We start from the raw sequence: 19,243 nt of genomic DNA, 5'->3' as shown, positions 1-19,243 counted from the left end.
GATTAAAAAGACCTATCAGAAATTTATTTGATTAAGAAGGCTTATTTTTTCTACAATAGGGAATGCTTTGCTTTTCACATGAAAGAGTTATTATCAAAACGGATCTGGTTTGATTTCTGCTGTAAGCACTGAAACTCATTTTGGAAATAAAAACGTCTATCTGGGGAACGTAGGGTACTTCTGGGGAAGCTTACATCTCATTCAGTTATCAACTTACCTTAACTTGTGTACTTGTGGGCCCTTTAGGTTTGGGTCCCACATCATTGAGGAAGCTGGCCCACAGCTCATCTTCCTTCTTCCTCCTTGCAGCCTCCGACCCCAGGCCTTCTTCCTGCTCTGCAGCTGCATCTCCCTCCTCACTGCTATTTTCCTCCGACTCCTCGTGGGCATCCTCCTCTTCTTCGTCTTCTAACGAGAGGCCACCTTGTTTTCTCTTCCTAATCACCAATGGTCACAAGAAAAAGGAGAGACAAGACAGATCAAGCAAAATGATTTCAGCTATCCCTTCCTCAATTCCAAACATAACACTGCAAACCTGAGAAAACTTTAAAATCCGGGGACTACTGATTATCACCCACCCTAGGGGGAAGCGAGGGGGGTGAGCTGAGATTCTGTGGAAGAAAACAAGAATTGAGCTCTCACAGTTAGCAATTTCCCCCAAACACTTAGAATCAAAATGCAGTGTTCTATTTCCAAGTTAGGATCAGCTATTTTCACCAAGAAAACACCCAAAAATCACCTCGCTGAATCAATCTGTCCAGAAAGTGTGTTCCAAGAATATATACCCCAATTGGAGAAGACTTCTAATAACGAAAGCCTTAAATTTATTTGCAGTTTCTTCCTAGAGTTCTCAGGGAAGAGGGGTGGGAAATCCATTTTTTTCTCCCACTTTCTGAAAATTTGACAGCTGGACTACCGAAAAACTCAAGGACAAACGAACTGGGCCCAAGACCTAAAAGAGTAAATTGTTTCTTAGTCTATTTTGATTTCAAGTGAATCATCTAATACCTAAAATTCTTTTTTTTCCCTTTTTATAAACTATAACGTGCTTTTTTGCTTCAACGCCTAGAAAGAAAGAAACACTAATCAAGGAGAGGTAATCATATCTGAGCTAAATCACCTGTCAGAATTTTCATAATTGCAGAGGGGGAGCTGTAATTCAGTACCAGGCCTGTGGAAGGTAATTTGCTAATCTTTATGAAAATTTTTTTTACTACAGATTAACTCCGGATCAAATAATTCTACTTCTACAAATCTGATTTACAGATGTACTTGTACCTGTATACAAAGCCATAACAAAGAATATTCACTGCAGTCTTGTTTGTGGTAGTAAAGACAGGTATAATCTCAATGGTCCTCAGTAAGGGAATACTTACAAAATGCAAGGTGGACCCATATAATGTAACATTATGCAGTCACTGGAAAGAGTAAGGTGCAGCTGAATGTACTGGCACAGTACACATCTCCAAGATGCGAAACAATGAAAATGAGAAAATGAGAAACTGTAAGTAGAGGATGCATGCCACTCTTTGTTCTGGAGGGGTTTTTTGTTTGTTTTTTTTAAAGAGTAGGAAATACATGCCTACCCACACACACAAGCTGTCTCTGAGAACATAGTTGTTCTGAGGCAAAGAAAGCAACAAGGGTACACCGAGGGTACCCATTTTTGCAGTAATTGAGTTTTTAATTTTTACCAAGTATACGTGATACCTATTAATTTTTTTTTAATTAAAACTCAAAAACTTTTAAAGCTTCCCCGAGACTGAGAATTTAATCCTAAGATGTCACCAAACGTTTCCCTTGAATAGACAAAGGTAAGAAGCCCCTGTAGGAAGAACTCATGAGACCAATCCCAGCCATCTGGATACTGTGACAGTAGCCCCTGACTTCTAAGGGCCTTGAGGGCAGAATCACCTGGCCGGAATGCTCTGGGCCTTTCTTTTTTTCCCTTTGGTTTTCTGTGTCTGCTCTTCACCATCCACTTCATCTTCCTTCACTAATTCATTTACATCATCTTCACTATACTCTCCACCTGCAATCACATAATAGAGTGGTCAGACATATGGGAATAAAGGTTTTCACATCAAGACAAAACATTTTCTTTCATTAAAAATCAAGTCTAGTACTTTCCTCTATTCTCTAACTAAAATATCATTTCCTTAGGGAAGTCTTCCCATCCCTGAAGACTAGGCTAAGTTCCCCTATTCTAGGCTTCCATGACAGGCCAAATTATCCTCCATAAATGTACCCACTTATATTTAATGTTTGCAATTTCTGCTATGTTCTACATACCAAGAGGACATGGATCTCGTTTAAGTATGTGCTGAATGAATGAAAAGAAACTGCAACTGTACAACTAAACTGTTCAAAGAAATTAACGTTCCCACTGTATCTTGGATATCTTTCAAAAGTAATCAAAAGAGACCTTGACAAAAAAGAGGCCTAAAGACTTCCAGTTAGACACAGCAGAAAGAACAAACATGTCTAGTTCCCATCTTCAAACACTAACAGTCAGGGGTCCCCAACAAGAGGGGGTCACCTGGATGACCAGGATAAGCACACCCTGCGGGCACCAGTCAATAAATCCCGTCCACATGAAGATTCAACTGGATTTTTTCTATTTTACTTCATGTAGCCTTTTATTTGAAGTATAACATCCACACTGAAGAACACACAAGTCTACTGTACTGCTCAATGAAATTAACACAAAGTGAACACACTTGTATAACCAGGCCCAGCTCAAGAACCAGAACATGAACCAGCATCCCAGAAGGCCCCTCAGCATCCCTGGAATGCCCCGTTCCAGGCATCAGCCACTCACCCATCCAAGAGCCATACTGACTCCAAATACCAGAGATCAGCTTTGCCTCTCTTTGACCTTAAACAAACAGAAGTCTACAAAATGCACACTCAAGTGTCTGGATTTTTTCACTCCACAATCTCTGTTGGTCACCCATACTGTTTATTGTAGCTCTAGTTTATTCACTCCCATTCCGAAACAGTGTGTCATTGCGTGACACTGTGTGTTTATCCATTCTTCTGCTGATGAACAATAAGGCTGTTTCCAGTGTGGGGCTATTATAAATAGTACTGTTTTGAATATTCCTGTACATCCAATCAGCTTCTAAATATTTCACTCACAATCAATTAAGGGCCACCAAACACTTGAGGAAAGCCTCCAAAATGAAAGGCAAGACTGAAAAACAAGAAAGGAATTCAGGAGAAACAGAAAGAGTCAACTCTCCACCTGGTTCTCCGTCTGAGGGGTGGCTGTTAATTCTTCAGTTTTGAATTCATAGTGCCCAATGATGGCATTGCTCTGCACTATAGCCATTTTGCCCCAATTTAAGTTTAGAAATTACCAGTTTCAGTAATATCTGAGTCACTGGTTTTCTCAATAGCTGTTCAAAATGTTAATAAAAGTTTTGTTGCATGGTAAAAAAAAAAAAAAAAAAAAACCAACAAAACCCTTTATAATTCTGGCACCTATGTGGCTCAGTGGGTTAAGCCTCTGCCTTCAGCTCGGGTTATGATCTTGTTGTCCTGGGATTGAGCCCAGAGTCAGGCTCTCTGCTTGAGCAGGGACCCTGCTTCCCCCACCCCCCCTGCCTGCCTCTGCCTACTTGTGATCTCTCTCTCCCTGTCAAATAAATAAATAAATAAAAATCTTTAAAAAAAAAAAAAAACCTTTATAATTAATATCCTCAAAGCGGGTCCCTGGGTGGTCCAGTTGGTTAAGGGTCTGCCTTCAGCTCAGGTCAAGATCCCAGCATCCTGGGATCAAGTACAGCATTGAGCAACCTGCTCAGCGGGGAGCCTGCTTCTCCCTCTCCCTCTGCCTGCCGCTCTGCCTGCTTGTGCACTCTCTCTCTCTGTCAAATAAATTAATTAAATCTTTAAAGAAAAATAATATCCTCAAAGAGATAAGAAAAAATATGGCATTCGTGAAATAGTGACTTAAACATTTTTCAAAAAACTATAAATTTGGGGGCACCTAGGTGGCTCAGTGGGTTAAAGCCTCTGCCTTTGGCTCAGTCATGATCCCATGGTCCTGGGATCCAGCCCCGCATCGGGCTCTCTGCACAGCGGGGAGCCTGCCCTCTCTCTCTGCCTGCCTCTCTGCCTACTTGTGATCTCCCTGTCAATGAATAAATAAATTAAATTTTTAAAAAAACACCTTAAATTTTAAAAAAATTTCTTGAAAAGTACAAATATGATGGCAGAGATTTTTAAAAAGAACAAGGCTGATAAGAAGGAGCCAGTCATGTGAAAATACTCAGAATACACATTCAAGGCTGAATACCACACACCAAGTGGTAACTAAAAGTGTTTCCCGAACAAAGGACTGAGTTCCAGGCTAAGATGGCAGTCTGAAGACATAAAATGTCATTCCGCCTCCCCTGAAACCCCAGTAAAATCATTACAGCAAAAAGACTTAAAAAGCACAAACCTACAAGCTAAGTAGATATGTAGCTGCATTGTACTAGTTTATATTTGTAACACAGGAAGGATAAACAAAATACTAATGAAAATAGGTACTTTATAAGAGTCAGGGTCAAACAAAGTGGGATAGTCAGGGGTAGAAGCAAGAATTCTGTGTTTACCTTTCCGAAGAATTTTAAAAAGCCCTTAAATTAAGAACAGTTTAAATAAACAAATACTTGTTTGAATAAATGTTTGAAGCAATAAAACTGACAAGGGAAGGATTTATTCCAAAGACTTCAGAAACAGTATTTTGACTATACACCCTTAGCAAGATGCACTGTAATGACAAAACAAACAAACAAATAAAAAACTCTATTCTGTGTAATAATATTGATTTTGTTTTTTCTTTTTAATTTTATTTACTCATTTGAAAGAGAGAAAGAGCATGGCGGGGGGGCAGAGGGAAAGAGAAGCAGACTACTCTCCACTGACCAGGAAGCCCAGTGATTAGGGCTCCATGCCAGGACCCTGAGATCATGACTTGAGGGGAAGGCAGATGCTTAACCAGCTGAGCCACCCAGGCACCGAATGTTGGTATTTTGAAACTATTTCCTTTATATAATGGGCTAAAGCAAGTAAGTATTATGTTTATGTCAGGGATTCAGATCTTCAAAGCAAGAGAAATAACCCACGATTATAAAAATCAAAGAAATCCGATGAATATTCAAATGTTAAAACTGAACTAAAATATCAACGTGAGAGGCGCCTGGCTGGTTCAGGAGGTGGAGCAGGCAACTCCTGACCTCAGGGTTGCAAATTCAAGCAACATGCTGCGTGTAAAGATTACTTAAAATTCAAATCTTTAAGAAAAAAAAAAGTATCAATATGAACTCTCTTTTTAAGATAAATATTTTCTAGTTCTGTTCACTGAAATGGCATAGAAACAATGTCACTTTAGTAGCAATGGGCATCTGTTCAGAGTCCAGATTATATACCTTGATTATGATTCATGATGAAAAGGGCTCCCAGCTAATTTCAGGTCTTAGGGAAGGAAAGCACAAGGTGAAACTGGGACATCTTGCTCTGTCAGAAAGCAAGGAAGCTATTTAAGAATAAAGGGTCACATTAAAAGGATATAGATCCAGCCTGAAAGAACTCCTAGTGGCCAAAAGTGATGACTTGGGCATTAAAAGGAGTAACTGTTAGTAGACTAAAACACACTGAATCAATAAAATCTGTAAATCCTTTATGTTGTTCTTAAAAAAAGACAAAAAATACATTGTACAGGGGTGCCTGGATGGCTCAGTTTGTTAAGCATCTACGTTTTTCTCGGGTCATGATCCCAGGGGTTCTTGGATTGAGCCCCGTGACTGACTCCCTGCTCGGCAGAGAGTCTACTTCTCCCTTTCCCTCTGCCCCTCCCACAGCTTGTCTCTCTCAAATAAATAAGTAATTTAAAAATCTTTTTTTTTTTTTTTAAGATTTTTTACTTATTTGACAGAGGGAGATCACAAGTAGGCAGAGAGGCAGGCAGAGAGAGAGAGGAGGAAGCAGGCTCCCTGCTGAGCAGAGAGCCCAATCCCAGAACCCTGGGATCATGACTTGAGCGAGGGCAGAGGCTTTAACCCGCTAAGCCACCCAAGCGCCCCAATTTAAAAATCTTTAAAAAAATAAGCTTATATTGGGGCGCCTGGGTGGCTCAGTGGGTTAAAGCCTCTGCCTTCGGCTCAGGTCATGATCCCAGAGTCCTGGGATGGAGCCCCGCATCAGCAGGGAGCCTGCTTCCCCCTCTCTGTCTCTGCCTGCCTCTCTGCTACTTGTGATCTGTCAAATAAATAAGTAAAATCTTTTTTAAAATTTTTTTTAAAGTTTATACTACTTAAAGCTACTATTAAAATTATTCCCTCGTTTGAAAGTTAGTAACTAAAGAAGATGAATCAAACATTTATCCTGTCCCAACTAAAGAGAGAAAGCAATACTTTACAGAAGAGTATCAACTAATAAATGTAGAAAAACCAAGGAATTAGAAAAATATCACTTTTCACACTGTAATGATAGTAATTTAGGCAAGAATTATTGAAATGGTCTCAAAAAATGAAGTTTTAACCATTAAGTATATTACAACACAAAATACTTCAGTTCCAAGGGAAGAAACAATTACACAATAGAGGGGTCAGGCTCTCATCCCCTGAATCCAGTGGTCATAACCATGGGAACCAATCTGGGATTGTATATCCTTCAATGTTATACATTATGAAACACACAGTCATCTATAAGTTATTCTAGCCAAAAATATTTCATCTGAATCTACGAAGCATCCAGATCTAACTTCCAAAATTTTCAGAGCTTCAGAATTGCAGAAAATTCAAAGGACAAAGGAATAACCTAAAATACCCAGGAGGGAGCGGTAAGGCAAATGCGGAAGGTGAGACATTCTGCACCGGAAGGTGAGACATTCTGCAGGACATACTGTCTGATCTCTTAAGCAAATCAGTGTCATCACAGAGCATGCTAGATTAAAACACATTTAAAGGATGGGACAACTAGATGATATGGTAGCCCTGAATCTCACTGTGATTTGGATAAACAAGCTACAGTCTATTTTGGGTCAAGTGGGAAAACCTGAATAAAGTCTGTATATAGGATGAGTCCAAAGTTTACTGAAATGATCAGGGAGAGACTGTTCACTGAAAAGAGCAGGTTATAAAGTAACATGAAAAAGTATGATTTCAAATTGGGGTTAAAATACAAATATCTGGGGCGCCTGGGTGGTTCAGTGGGTTAAGCCACTGCCTTCAGCTTGGGTCATGATCTCAGGGTCCTGGGATCGAGTCCCGCATCGGGCTCTCTGCTCGGCAGGGAGCCTGCTTCCTCCTCTCTCTCTCTCTGCCTGCCTCTCTGCCTACTTGTGATCTCTCTCTGTCAAATAAATAAATAAAATCTTAAAAAAAAATACAAATATCTATACCTGGGTGTAGAAAAGATCAGAGTTCACTACAGGATTCTCTAAAGGATTAATATTGATAATTCACTGGATTATCCGTGGGAATGCAATGATTCTGTTTTTTTATGCCTAACTGTCCGAATCTTCTCATTTTCTACAAAGGGGATTTCTACATTTCTAAAAATGGGATTATCCGTGGGAATGCAATGATTCTGTTTTTTTATGCTTAACTGTCTGAATCTTCTCATTTTCTACAAAGCTCACACACTACATATAAGGTTATTCCCCCCCCCCAAAAATGGGTTAAAATTGCAAACAGTTCAGACAAGGAGAAAAATATGGCTCTGATCTTACATATGTAAAAAATGCTTAAATCAACTGATAAGAGATAAGCAAATTTTAAATTATACGCATGCACAAAATGATCAAATTGCATGCAGTTACTACGACCAAAAAAAAAAAAAAAGAAAAAAAGAGAGAGAGAAAGAAGCAAAATAACATCCCTGTAGATAAAAAAAAGAACACAATGAACATATCTTGCCCAAAGACCCAGAGCTTCTAATCACCTTTTTAGTCCCCCATGGTTAAACATGAGCCAAACAACTACAAGTTACTGAAAATCTGAGAAAGTATCTAATAAAACCAAAATACACAGGGTGACTAAAAATCACCATGGAGAAATATTTCCTCATATTATGAGGCTAGTATTATCTGATACTAAAACAAGACAAGGAAATTACAATTACAGATAAACATCCCTCAAAAACAGATACAAAAATTCTCAACAAATTACTGGCAAACAAAATTCAGCAATGTACAAAAAGATTGTATTTATTTATTTGGGGGGTAGTGTGGGCAAGCAGTAGTAGGATCAGAGGGGGACAGAGGGGGAGGGAGAGGGGGAGAGAATCTCAAGCAGACTCCATGCTAACTGTGTAGCTCAATTCAGGGCTGGATCTCACAACCTTTAGATCATGACCTGAGCCGAAATCAAGAGTTGGACACTTAACCAACTAAGCCACCCAAGCACCCCACAATGTATAAAAAGAATAATACATCATGACCCAACGAATTTTATCCCAAAACTAAAAGGCTGTTCAAAATTTAAAAATCAATTTTTTATCAAAATTTAAAAATCCCAAACACTGTTATTCACTATATTAACACGAAGAAAAATCACACATAATCCTACCAATAGATGGAAGAAAAGCATTTAACAAAATTAGCCTCTCAGCAAATCAGGAGTAGAGAGAACTTCTTTAACCTGATAAAATGCCTCCGTGAGGAGCAGTATACACACACTGCCAGGGTTCAAATCCCAGCTCAGCTACTCCGGAGTAGCTGAACGATTTTGCGCAATTTGCTTAAATTCTTTGTGCCTCAATTTCTTTGTCTGCAAAATGGGGAGAAGAGCACATACTCAATAGTGTTATGTGAGTGAGCTAGTAATGTGTTAGTCAATGTAATGGACTTAAAACATGCAGACACAAAAGGCATCTGTAACCCATAGTTAATATGGGTTTCACTAAATAGTGAAACATTGACAATCTCCTCTTACAATTGGGAACAAGACAAGGATGTCTGCTCTCACCACATTCAACATCATAGTGAAAGTCTTATCAAGAGCAGTAAAGCAAACAAAAGAAACAAAAGGCATACCTATTGGAAAAGAAGAAATGAAACTGTTTCTTTTTTTTGTTTTGTTTTTTGTTTTTTGGGGGGTTTTTTTTTGTTTTGTTTTTTTAAAGATTATTTATTTATTTATTTGACAGAGAAAGAGAGATCACAAGTAGGCAGAGAGACAGGCAGGGAGAGAGGAAGGGAAGCAGGCCCCCTGCTGAGCAGAGAGCCTGATGTGGGACTCGATCCTAGGACCCTGAGATCGTGACCTGAGCCGAAGGCAGTGGCTTAACCCACTGAGCCACCCAGGCGCCCCTCTTTGTTTTTTTTTTTTTTTTTTTTAAGATTTTATTTATTTAGGGGCACCTGGGTGGCTCAGTGGGTTAAGCCGCTGCCTTCGGCTCAGGTCATGATCTCAGGCGCCTGGGATCGAGTCCCACATCGGGCTCTCTGCTCAGCGGGGAGCCTGCTTCCCTCTCTCTCTCTCTGCTTGCCTCTCTGCCTACTTGTGATCTATCTCTTTAAAAAAGAAAAAAAGAGATTATTTATTTATTTGACAGGCAGAGATCACAAGTAGGCAGAGAGGCAGGCGGGTTGGGGGGCAAGCTCCCTGCTGAGTAGAGAGCCCGATGCGGGGCTCGATTCCCAGGACCCTGGGATCATGACCTGAGCCAAAGGCAGAGGCTTTAACCCACTGAGCCACCCAGGCGCCCCCAAACTGTTTCTATTCGGATATCATGGTCTATGTTTTATTTGCGGGGGGCCTTGGAACTGTTAATTTTGGTGATGGTCACTCAACTCTAGTATTTATCAAAACTGATAGAACAGTACACTGAAAAGAATAAATTTTACTATACATAAGCTAAACATCAAAAAATTTAAATTAGTATCAATACCCACAGAGCAATAAGATACTTCACTATGAAATGAGAACATGAGCTATAAAAAATGACTAGGGAAGAAAAAAGTTATTCAAATTTAAAAATATGAAAGGAGGAAAAAATACAAGAGTTTAAAATACTGAGAATTCTTCTACTGAGTGGGAAAAAAGTTAAGAGTTAGAAAATATGGGGCACCTGGGTGGCTTAGTCATTAAGCATCTACCTTCGGCTCAGGTCATGATTCTGGGATCCTGGGATTGCGGCCCACATCTGTCGCCCTGCTCAGCAGGAACCCTGTTTCTCCCTCTCCTACTCCCCCTGCATGTGTTCCCTCTCTCTGTCTCTCTGTCAAGTAAATAAACAAAATCTTAAAAAAAAGAGAGAGAGAGAAAATAGGAGATAAAATTAGAGGGCCAGTCCAGAAGATCTAAAATAAGAGTCAGTATCTGAATAATGTTTCCAGAAAAATAACAGAAAATGAAGAAAGGAAATTACCCCCACAAAAAAAATTCCAGAAGCCAAGCACTATGGATGAAAACTGACTCATACCACAGTACATCATTGTGAAATATCAGAAAAAACAGGAATAAAGAGAAGATTCTATCAGCTTCCAAACACAAATAGGTCTTATATAAATGAACAGAAATCAGCAAAACAGACTTCTTAATTGAAACACTGGAAGCTAGCAAGTAATAAAACAACACCCTTAACATTCTGATGGAAAGCTATCATTACCATTACCTTATCATTATAAAGCCTAGAATAATTATTACAAAACACAGAATTCTATAGCAGACAAAGTATCAGGTATGCCCTGGGGCCACATAATTACTTTTAGAAATACTATTTTGACACCTTGAATGTCTATTATACATCTTCTATCCTCAAGTAGTTGATAATTTATTCTCATTTTGGTGGAACATACCAAGAAAAAAAAGATAACACAAGATCCAAGAAACGGAATCCAACAGAAAAGGGAGATAAATGAACACCCAGAGTGGTGATGGGGACAGAAGATCTTAGGTTTAAAAGCGATAAAACCGGGACACATGGGTGGTTCAGCTGGTTAAGCGGCTGCATTCGGTTCAGGTCATGGTCCCAGCATCCTGGGATGGAGTCCCACATCTGGCTCCTTGTTCAGCAGGGAGCCTGCTTCTCTCTCTGCCTCTGCCTGCCTGTGCTCACTCTCTCTCTCTGACAAATAAATAAAATCTTTAAAAAAATAAATAAAATTATAAAAAGTGATAAAACCAAGGCAAAGCAGAGGTCAGAAGGCAAAGGTGGACTTCAAGATGAAAGTAAATGATTCTTTAATCAATCTGATTGCCTTGGGAGATGATTTATAAAATTCTGAGAGCTTAGGGTCAAACTGTCATTAAGGCCATGGACAACTATGCAACGTCAAAATGACATTTTTTTTTTTTAAAGATTTTATTTATTTATTTGACAGAGAGAAATCACAAGTAAACGGAGAGGCAGGCAGAGAGAGGGGAGGAAGCAGGCTCCCCGCTGAGCAGAGAGCCCGACTCGGGGCTCGATCCCAGGACTCTGAGATCATGACCTGAGCCGAAGGTAGCGGCTCAACCCACTGAGCCACCCAGGCGCCCCCAAAATGACAATTATCAATTCCACACAAAATAAGTAGAGTAGGAAAAGCAATCAGAGTATACACCACATGGTTCAGACCTGAATGTGTTCAGTTACTACAAAAAAGTAAACAGGGACTACTGATCTCACCAAGATTCGGGCATAGGAACAATGGCAGGCTGGGGAGTTGCGGAGGGCCTGAAGGTGGAAGGGTGTGTGTGTTAGGAATGATCCGGATGACCTAGGAGGGTATTAAAATAAGACCTACCAAGCATGGGTTAAGTCAACACAAAACGGAAATAGATAAAAAAAGTGGATTAAAAAGTAGATAAAAAAGATTAAAAAGTGGAAAGCAGCTTCTCCTGAGGAGGAATGAACAGAGATGCAGAGTAATGGGAACTGTTAGTTTTCAAATAAAGGCTTTTGAGCCTTCTTTTAAAAAAAGATTAATTTATTTTAAAGATGGAAGGAGGGGCAGAATCTTTTTTTTTTTTTAAAGATTTTATTTTATTTATTTGAGAGAGAGAGAGACAGTGAGAGAGAGAATGAGCGAGGAGAAGGTCAGAGAGCGAAGCAGACTCCCCATGGAGCTGGGAGCCTGATGTGGGACTCGATCCCGGGACTCCAGGATCACGCCCTGAGCCGGAGGCAGTCATCCAACCAACTGCGCCACCCAGGCGTCCCAGGAGGGGCAGAATCTTAAGCAGGCTCCACCCCTACCAGGGAGCCCAACCTTGGCTCAATCTCACCACCCTGAGATCACCACCTGAGCCAAAATCAAGAGTCCCACCCCCAACAGACTAAGCCACCCAGGCGCCCCTGACTATGTTTAAGTATAGGTATGCACAACTTTGATTAAAGTGAAAACTAGGGACGCCTGGGTGGCTCGGTTGGTTGGACGACTGCCTTCGGCTCAGGGCGTGATCCTGGAGTCCCCGGATCGAGTCCCGCATCGGGCTCCCAGCTCCATGGGGAGTCTGCTTCTCTCTAACCTTCTCCTCGATCATGTTCTCTCTCACTGTGTCGCTCTCAAATAAATAAATAAAATCTTAAAAAAAAAAAATTTAAAGTGAAAACTAGTTTACAGGGCGCCTGGGTGGCTCAGTTGGTTAAGCAACTGCCTTCGGCTCAGGTCATGATGATGGAGTCCCACATCGGGCTCCCTGCTGGGCTGGAGTCCGCGTTTCCCACTGACCTCTTTTTTTTTTTTTTTTTTAAGATTTTATTTATTTATTTGACAGAGATCACAAGTAGGCAGAGACGCAGAAAGAGAGAGAGAGGAGGAAGCAGGCTCCCTGCTGAGCAGAGAGCCCGATGCGGGGCTTGATACCAGGACCCTGAGATCATGACCTGAGCAGAAGGCAGAGGCTTTAACCCACTGAGCCACCCAGGCGCCCCTCCCACTGACCTCTTTCCTCTCATGCTCTTTCATTCTCTCTCAAATAAATTAATAAAATCTTTAAAACAAACGAAAACTAGTTTTCAAATAACCACTTTGGCCATTACCGTAAGACCAATGTTGATGGACAGGAATGGAAACGTAATCGGGGAAACCAGTTGGGAAGCTAGGGCTAATCCTCGTGAAGAATAATGGCAGTTCAGTTAACAGTGAGATTGGCGAGGAAGCGGTCAGAAACCCATTCCCCACGTAGACACAACAGAACTTACTGACTGCTTGAACCAGAAGACAGAAAGGAAGGAGGAATGATGGGTTTTTGTTTTTTTTCTCCCTGAGCGACTGTGTCGATAGATACTTGAAATGACATGGAAGTCTGGGGAAGGCGTAGGTTTGAGTGACAAGATTTATTCTGGGCCCCTTTAGTTTCTATCAGTTTATACCAAAGAGAGAAAAAAGAGAAACAGGTATATGTCGCAAAGAGACAAAATGCACCATCAGAGGAACTTTCCAATAACCATACGAGGGCAAAAAGTGGAGCGATCTTCGACGCGGTGCTGGCTAGCAAGTCCCTCGGGACGGACGGTCTGACGATAACGTCCAACGCTCACACTGCCTCGCATTAGACGGGAGCGCCGGTGCAGTCGGTCCACGTACCGACCGACACCGACTGCATCCCCAGAGCCGGGCCGCGTTCACGTGCGGGTTCCCGCGCGCCGAGAGGGGGCGGCGGCCCGAGGCAGGCCGCGGGCGGCGGCGGCGCGAGATTCCCCCCGCGCACACGTCTCGGCCCGCGGCGACCGCGCGGACGGAGCAGGCGAGCGAGGAACCGGGGCTTGCGCGGCACGGTCGCTCGAGACCCAGGCGGCCGGGGCCGCCGGGGCCGCCGGGGCCACCGGGCCACGCACGGCCGGCCAAGCGCGCCTCACGTGAAGCGCGGGGCGGAGCAAACCTCCTCTCGCCTCCGGCCGAATCGCTCACCCGACGGCACGTAGTCTTCGTCCTCCTCTGAGGTAGAGAAGTCTTCAGAGTCGAACTCCTCCATGTCGCTGCCGCGCGGGGCGGGCGGAGCCACAGGACTTCAGCAGCTGTCCCGAACGGCAAAGCTCTAGGGAGAGACCATAGAGCTTCAGCGGGGGCGGTGGCGGCGGGGGTGCGCTCCCCCCAACCCCGCAACGTGTGCGCATGCGCAGAGAGTGCTACGCAGTCCAAACGCGACATTTCCGGGGCCAGTGCCTCGTGCTTGACGGTACTGTAGTGGTTCACAGAGCACGGGCTCCGCGCTGGAGCGATGCATGCTGGAACTTGTAGTCTTGTAGTATTCAGCACCGTCCCGTCGCTCTGATTTAATAAATGCGCTTAAACAGGATAACGTGTCTTTGGACACAGGTTGGTATTTTCGAATTCGCTTACTTGCTTAAACTTATGGTAACCCCCAAATCAATATTCGTCGTGCTCTCTGGGGTTATTCGCGGACATGCGCAGACGGTGAAGCTCTTGAGTCCACCGCCGCTGCGATGGACTAACTGAGGTTGAACCGAGCAGATACAAGGTGCTGTAGTGCTGTTGGCCGTGATTTCCATGTTAATGAATCAACAATCCGCTACATCAAGAAAAAGGAAAAGGATTTTCGCCGATCTGTGCCTGAGGCTGCCCCATAAAGTGCTAAAATAACGTCTATAGTGCATGAGGAAGCAATGGAGAAGATGGAAAAGCGGCTAAGTTTATGGATTCATGAGATGACAACTGATTTTAAAAAAAAAAGGTGTGGTAGACAACATTGTCGTGAGGCTGAAAGCCAAAGAAATTTATGGTCATGTTACCCAGGGCCAGAAACATGTTAAACCTTCCTCCGCTAGCGCTGGCTGGCTTGCCCGTTTCAAACGGCGGTATGGTGTGAACAATGGGAAACTTGCAGGGGAGGCAAGTTCTGCAGATGAGGAGGCTGCGGAAGAATTTAAGAAATACTTGGTGAGTGTTAATACAAGAGAAAGGATATGTGGAAGAGCAGGTTTTCAACGCTGATGAGACTGGTTTATTTTACAAGGACTTTGGCAAAAGAACCTATGTAACTCAAATGGCCTGCAAAGCCCCTGGCTTTAAACCATTCCAAGACTATGCAACCTTGCTGTTGTGCGCCAAGCCAAGGGCGACTTCAAGTGCAAACCCCTGATGGTATACAGAGCCCAGAACCCACCAGCACGGACAGGGAAAAGCGTGAACCATATGCTGGTCCACTGGAGGTGGAACAGAAAAGCGTGGATGACATCCGATTGGTTCCACAACTGCTTCATACCGGAAGTTGAATGCTATCTCCAGGGCAGAAATTTTGCCTTCAAGGTTTTATTAATTTGGACAATGCCCCAGTACATTGCTGTGAAGAACTCAAAAACGCCCACCCCAACATAGAAGTTCTTTTCATGCCCCCAAACACTACGTCTCTCATCCAACCCCTGGACCAGGGTATAATAAAAGCTTTCAAGACACGCTATACCAGGGAGCTTTATAGCAAGGCCCTTAAGGCTCTCAAGTCCAACGTGGAGACTACCATGTTGGACTATTGGAAGTCAGTCACACTACACAACGTTATTGATTATGTTGGGACAGCCTGGGACAGCATCAAACAAGTTATTATCAATAGCTGTTGGAAAATGTTTGGCCAGACTGTGTGCAAGAAGGTGTTACAGAAAATATAAAGGACAGTGTCAAAAACATAATGCATGTCACATGGCAAATAAGTGGGGAGGGCTTTGATGACATGAAGGAGGAAGATGTGGAGGAAATTCTGGCAGAGAAGGCAGTAGAACCCACCAATAAAGACCTGGACGAGTTGGCAAAACAAGGCATTGGAGTCAGTAGTGATGAGGATGGCGACGAAAGCCAGCCTAACACTTCAAGAACAGACCCTCTTACAGTGGCTAAAATATCAGAATAGAATTCTTCCTTGGAAAGAATTTTCAGTGACATGGAAGAGTGTGACCCTATGCTTGATTGCAGCCTCAAATTTAAGCACTTCACCTCCACGGCATTTGCCCCTTATGCCAAGATGCTTAAAGATCTGAGGCAAAAAGCAAAGCAGACAAGGCTGACCCAACTTTCGAGCCGGTTTTGGGAGGGGGGAAGTTGCCAGCTCCAAGAAGTCATGGGAGACATATACCTGATGTTGAACTGCCAAATGTGGACATGCTGCCCTCTTACTCTTCCGCAGAATAAATTCCACCTACTTCTTCCTTGGTTTTCGCGGGGCAACCAAGGTTTAACCACACTGTGTGCTGCCACCATCACACATTCCGCTGTTCGGTCAACAGTAAGATTCTAGTTAACTTTTTCATGAAATGTCTGATTTTTTTCAGGACTCTGTTTGCATTACTGTGCGGTATACGGTATGTGGTCACAGTTCTCTGTGTTTATGTGAATATTGTATGTCATACCATGTGTTTACTACATCACGGCATGTGTGCATATGACTGGGAAAAGAGTTCATATAGTCCCAGTATTGTGGAGGACATTCCACAATACTGTAACTGAAATATTGTTTTATTATAAAGAACTATTGTAAGAAACATGTATTAAATTAAGGTGTCTTTGAACAGAAGCACACATAAGACAAGATTATGTATTGATGAGTTGACAGAAATGGGAGCAGAGACTTGCAGGAACTCAACCTTGTTATTTCCCCCAGTAGTGGTACAGTATGCGCTGAGTGTGCACGATGACTTTAGAGACATAACCACTATCATATATCATAACCACCATATCATATCAAACCATATAACCACCACATAACCACTATCAACAGGAATCAACTGCATTCTAGAATTCAGACATCATCCACACGAATCCTTCAAGTGAATCCATATGGAGATATAGCCGCATACAATCTTTATAGTTTTACCAGAGTAAAAATTTTTAAGTTATATGTATGAGGGTTTCAGTTTCTGCGCATCTTGCCAATAATCTTGTCTCTTTGATTAAAGCCATCCTAGTGGGTGAGAAACAGCATATCATGGGGTTTTCGATTTGCACTTCCCTGTTCAATAATGATGTTAAGCATTATTCCACGTCTTTTGTGGCCATGGTTTATGCTCTTTGGAGAATGTCTATCCAGATCCTTCTCCCATTTTAAAATCATGTTGTCTTTTTATGGTTGAGTCATAAGAGTTCTTTATGTATTCTGAGTACCCATCTCAAAAACATAGGCCTTGAAAATACTTCCTCCTGTTGTGTGCGATCACCCTCTTGATGGCATCCTTTGAAGCACAGAATGTTCTCATTTTGATGAAGTCCCATTTCTTCATTTTTCTCGTCCCTGGTGCTTTTGGGCTTCTAAGCCCTTGACTGACTCAAGATCACAAAATTCAACTCCCATTTTAAGTTTTATGGTTTTCATTTGTGCTGTAGGTCTATGATCCATTTCAGACCTTCCTTATAGGAAGAGAATAGAAAAATAGATGTTAGATTAGGACCAAATATTTGGACGTTTAACATGCTCAGCCTTTTCCCTTGGACAGGGTAAGTGGAACCTGCAGTGACAGACTGTGGTGTAGCCTTTTGCCCCGTCACCAGGGTCCAAGTCTGGGGAAAACGTTGCATTGAGGTTCTCTAGCCAACTCTCTCCTCCAGCATCATCTCATTTCTCCCAGTCTCCTTTTTATAGCCCACTAGCATGCCACACATTTGTTCAAATTCACTAAGTTTCTAAGCACTTGAAGGATAACCAGGGTAGGAGCTGTTTTCCATTGCCTCAAATAGTTTAATGAAGAGGCCAACTCCAGCTCAAAGATGTGGGTTGTTTGACACAAATAGCATTTTGTGGATTCAAATTAGTTGCAAGAGCTTAGAGATGTGTATTTCAAATAATCTAGATTCCCAGGGGCGCCTGGGTGGCTCAGTTGTTAAGTGTCTGCCTTCGGCTCAGGTCATGATCCCAGGGTCCTGGGATCGAGCCCTGCATCAGGCTCCCTGCTCAGTGGGGAGCCTGCTTCTCCCTCTCTTTCTGCCTACCTCTCTGCCTACTTGTGATCTCTGTCAAGTAAATAAAATCTTGAAAAAAAAAATCTAGATTTCCAACTTCCCTTGAAAAACTGAAAATGTGGCTCAAAATCCCACCAAGTAGAAATAGGCTGGAACTAAGCAGTGGTTGGCCCCTGCAGACAGGGCTCTCCAGTTGGCCAGAGTACAAATTCCCTAACTCCCTAGAAGATTCCGGGTTCATTATTATTGTTGTCTTAGCAATAGTTTATGGGGCCCACTCTACCATACTCAGCACTTTTAGCCCCTCATCTTACACAGTCTCTTTCCGTTGTCCAATCTGGGGTTATCACCTTTTGAAAATTGAAGAAAATTTCCTCTTGCCTTGGGTCCTGGACACATACACTCTTGGGGACTTCTGGCCCCACTCTGCATGTAGGGATCTCCTGGAGTCCTTGAAATTGTTCTTTTCCTTGTTGTGAGTAGTATTCACATAAATGTATGAATATGTAAAAAGTCATCAAGCTATACATGTGTGTACTTTAATATATATTATACCTCAATAAAAAATAATGAGAAAGAATGGATGGGCAGTGTCCTGCCAGACACTGTATGTCTGTCTACGACTCCTGGAGCTGTATGGATCATGTGTTTGGTGCCCACAATGTCAGACACCCAAATTGGACAATTTGCTGAAAATGGCAGAGCAGAAAAAGACTTCTGTGATGTCAATGAGAGTGCTCAACCAACAGACATTGTAGCTGCTCTTCATGTGAACCTACTATTAAAATAATTTTTTTCATACACTTTATCAACTCTCAGCCATCCCAGTGTGGAATCAGACAAAAAGCTTCTTGATGGCAAGATACAGACTGCAAAGTACAGTTAAGAGGACTCAAGTTCCCATGTGCATACAGTTTAATCACATCTTAGAACAAGAATTTTACCATAAATTACTAAGAAGTTGAATGTAAAAGAAATACAGGTAAACATATATTAAGTAGTAAACTATTTAAAAACCCAAAAATCTAAGTCAGACTTTATTGCAAAAGATTAAATTCATTGGTCACTGAAAAAAGAACAATTCCAGTTCACAGAATTGAAGTTCTTTATTGATAAACATTTATACTAGAATTAGAAATGTCAGTAGAAAAATAAAATTTAAATAATTTTCTGTTGTACAAAGATTTGATCATTTTGACTATAGCAGTTAGTGAAATAATCCAATACACAAGTTAAGCTGATTTTAGTCACAACCAGCCTAACAGAGTGCACAAAAAGAAATGCACGTACATAAAACTTACTGCATGTGGCTAGCTAATGGTACGAGGGCTTCACATTCCAGGAAATGGTGTCTTAGGAAAGGTTGGTATGCACTGCAGTTTAACAAGAGCTTAATTCAAACCAGAGCAGTCAGAA

At 42.0% G+C, this 19,243-nt stretch overlaps 1 protein-coding gene across 3 annotated transcripts in view; it reads right to left on the bottom strand.

Annotated features, from left to right (window-relative positions):
- CFDP1 (craniofacial development protein 1) overlaps window positions 1-14,055 on the bottom strand; it is a 129,971-nt gene extending 115,916 nt beyond the window's left edge. For 2 of the 3 annotated variants that reach the window (XM_044255713.1, XM_044255712.1), the window contains exons 1-3: window positions 13,835-14,055; window positions 1,915-2,032; window positions 218-437 (exon numbers count right to left, since the gene is read on the bottom strand). In XM_044255713.1, coding sequence (XP_044111648.1) covers window positions 218-437; window positions 1,915-2,032; window positions 13,835-13,898 — 402 coding nt within the window. In that variant the 5' untranslated portion in view covers window positions 13,899-14,055. The remainder of the gene's footprint in view (window positions 1-217; window positions 438-1,914; window positions 2,033-13,834) is intronic. The other variant, XM_044255714.1, reaches the window with a different exon arrangement.
- Window positions 14,056-19,243: the final 5,188 nt, after the last annotated feature.

Source organism: Neovison vison, chromosome 7, assembly GCF_020171115.1.
Source record: "Neovison vison isolate M4711 chromosome 7, ASM_NN_V1, whole genome shotgun sequence".
NCBI classification, from domain to species: Eukaryota; Metazoa; Chordata; class Mammalia; order Carnivora; family Mustelidae; genus Neogale; species Neogale vison.
The sequence above is the reverse complement of the archived record's forward strand: the minus strand, read 5'-3'. Positions and strand labels throughout refer to the sequence as shown.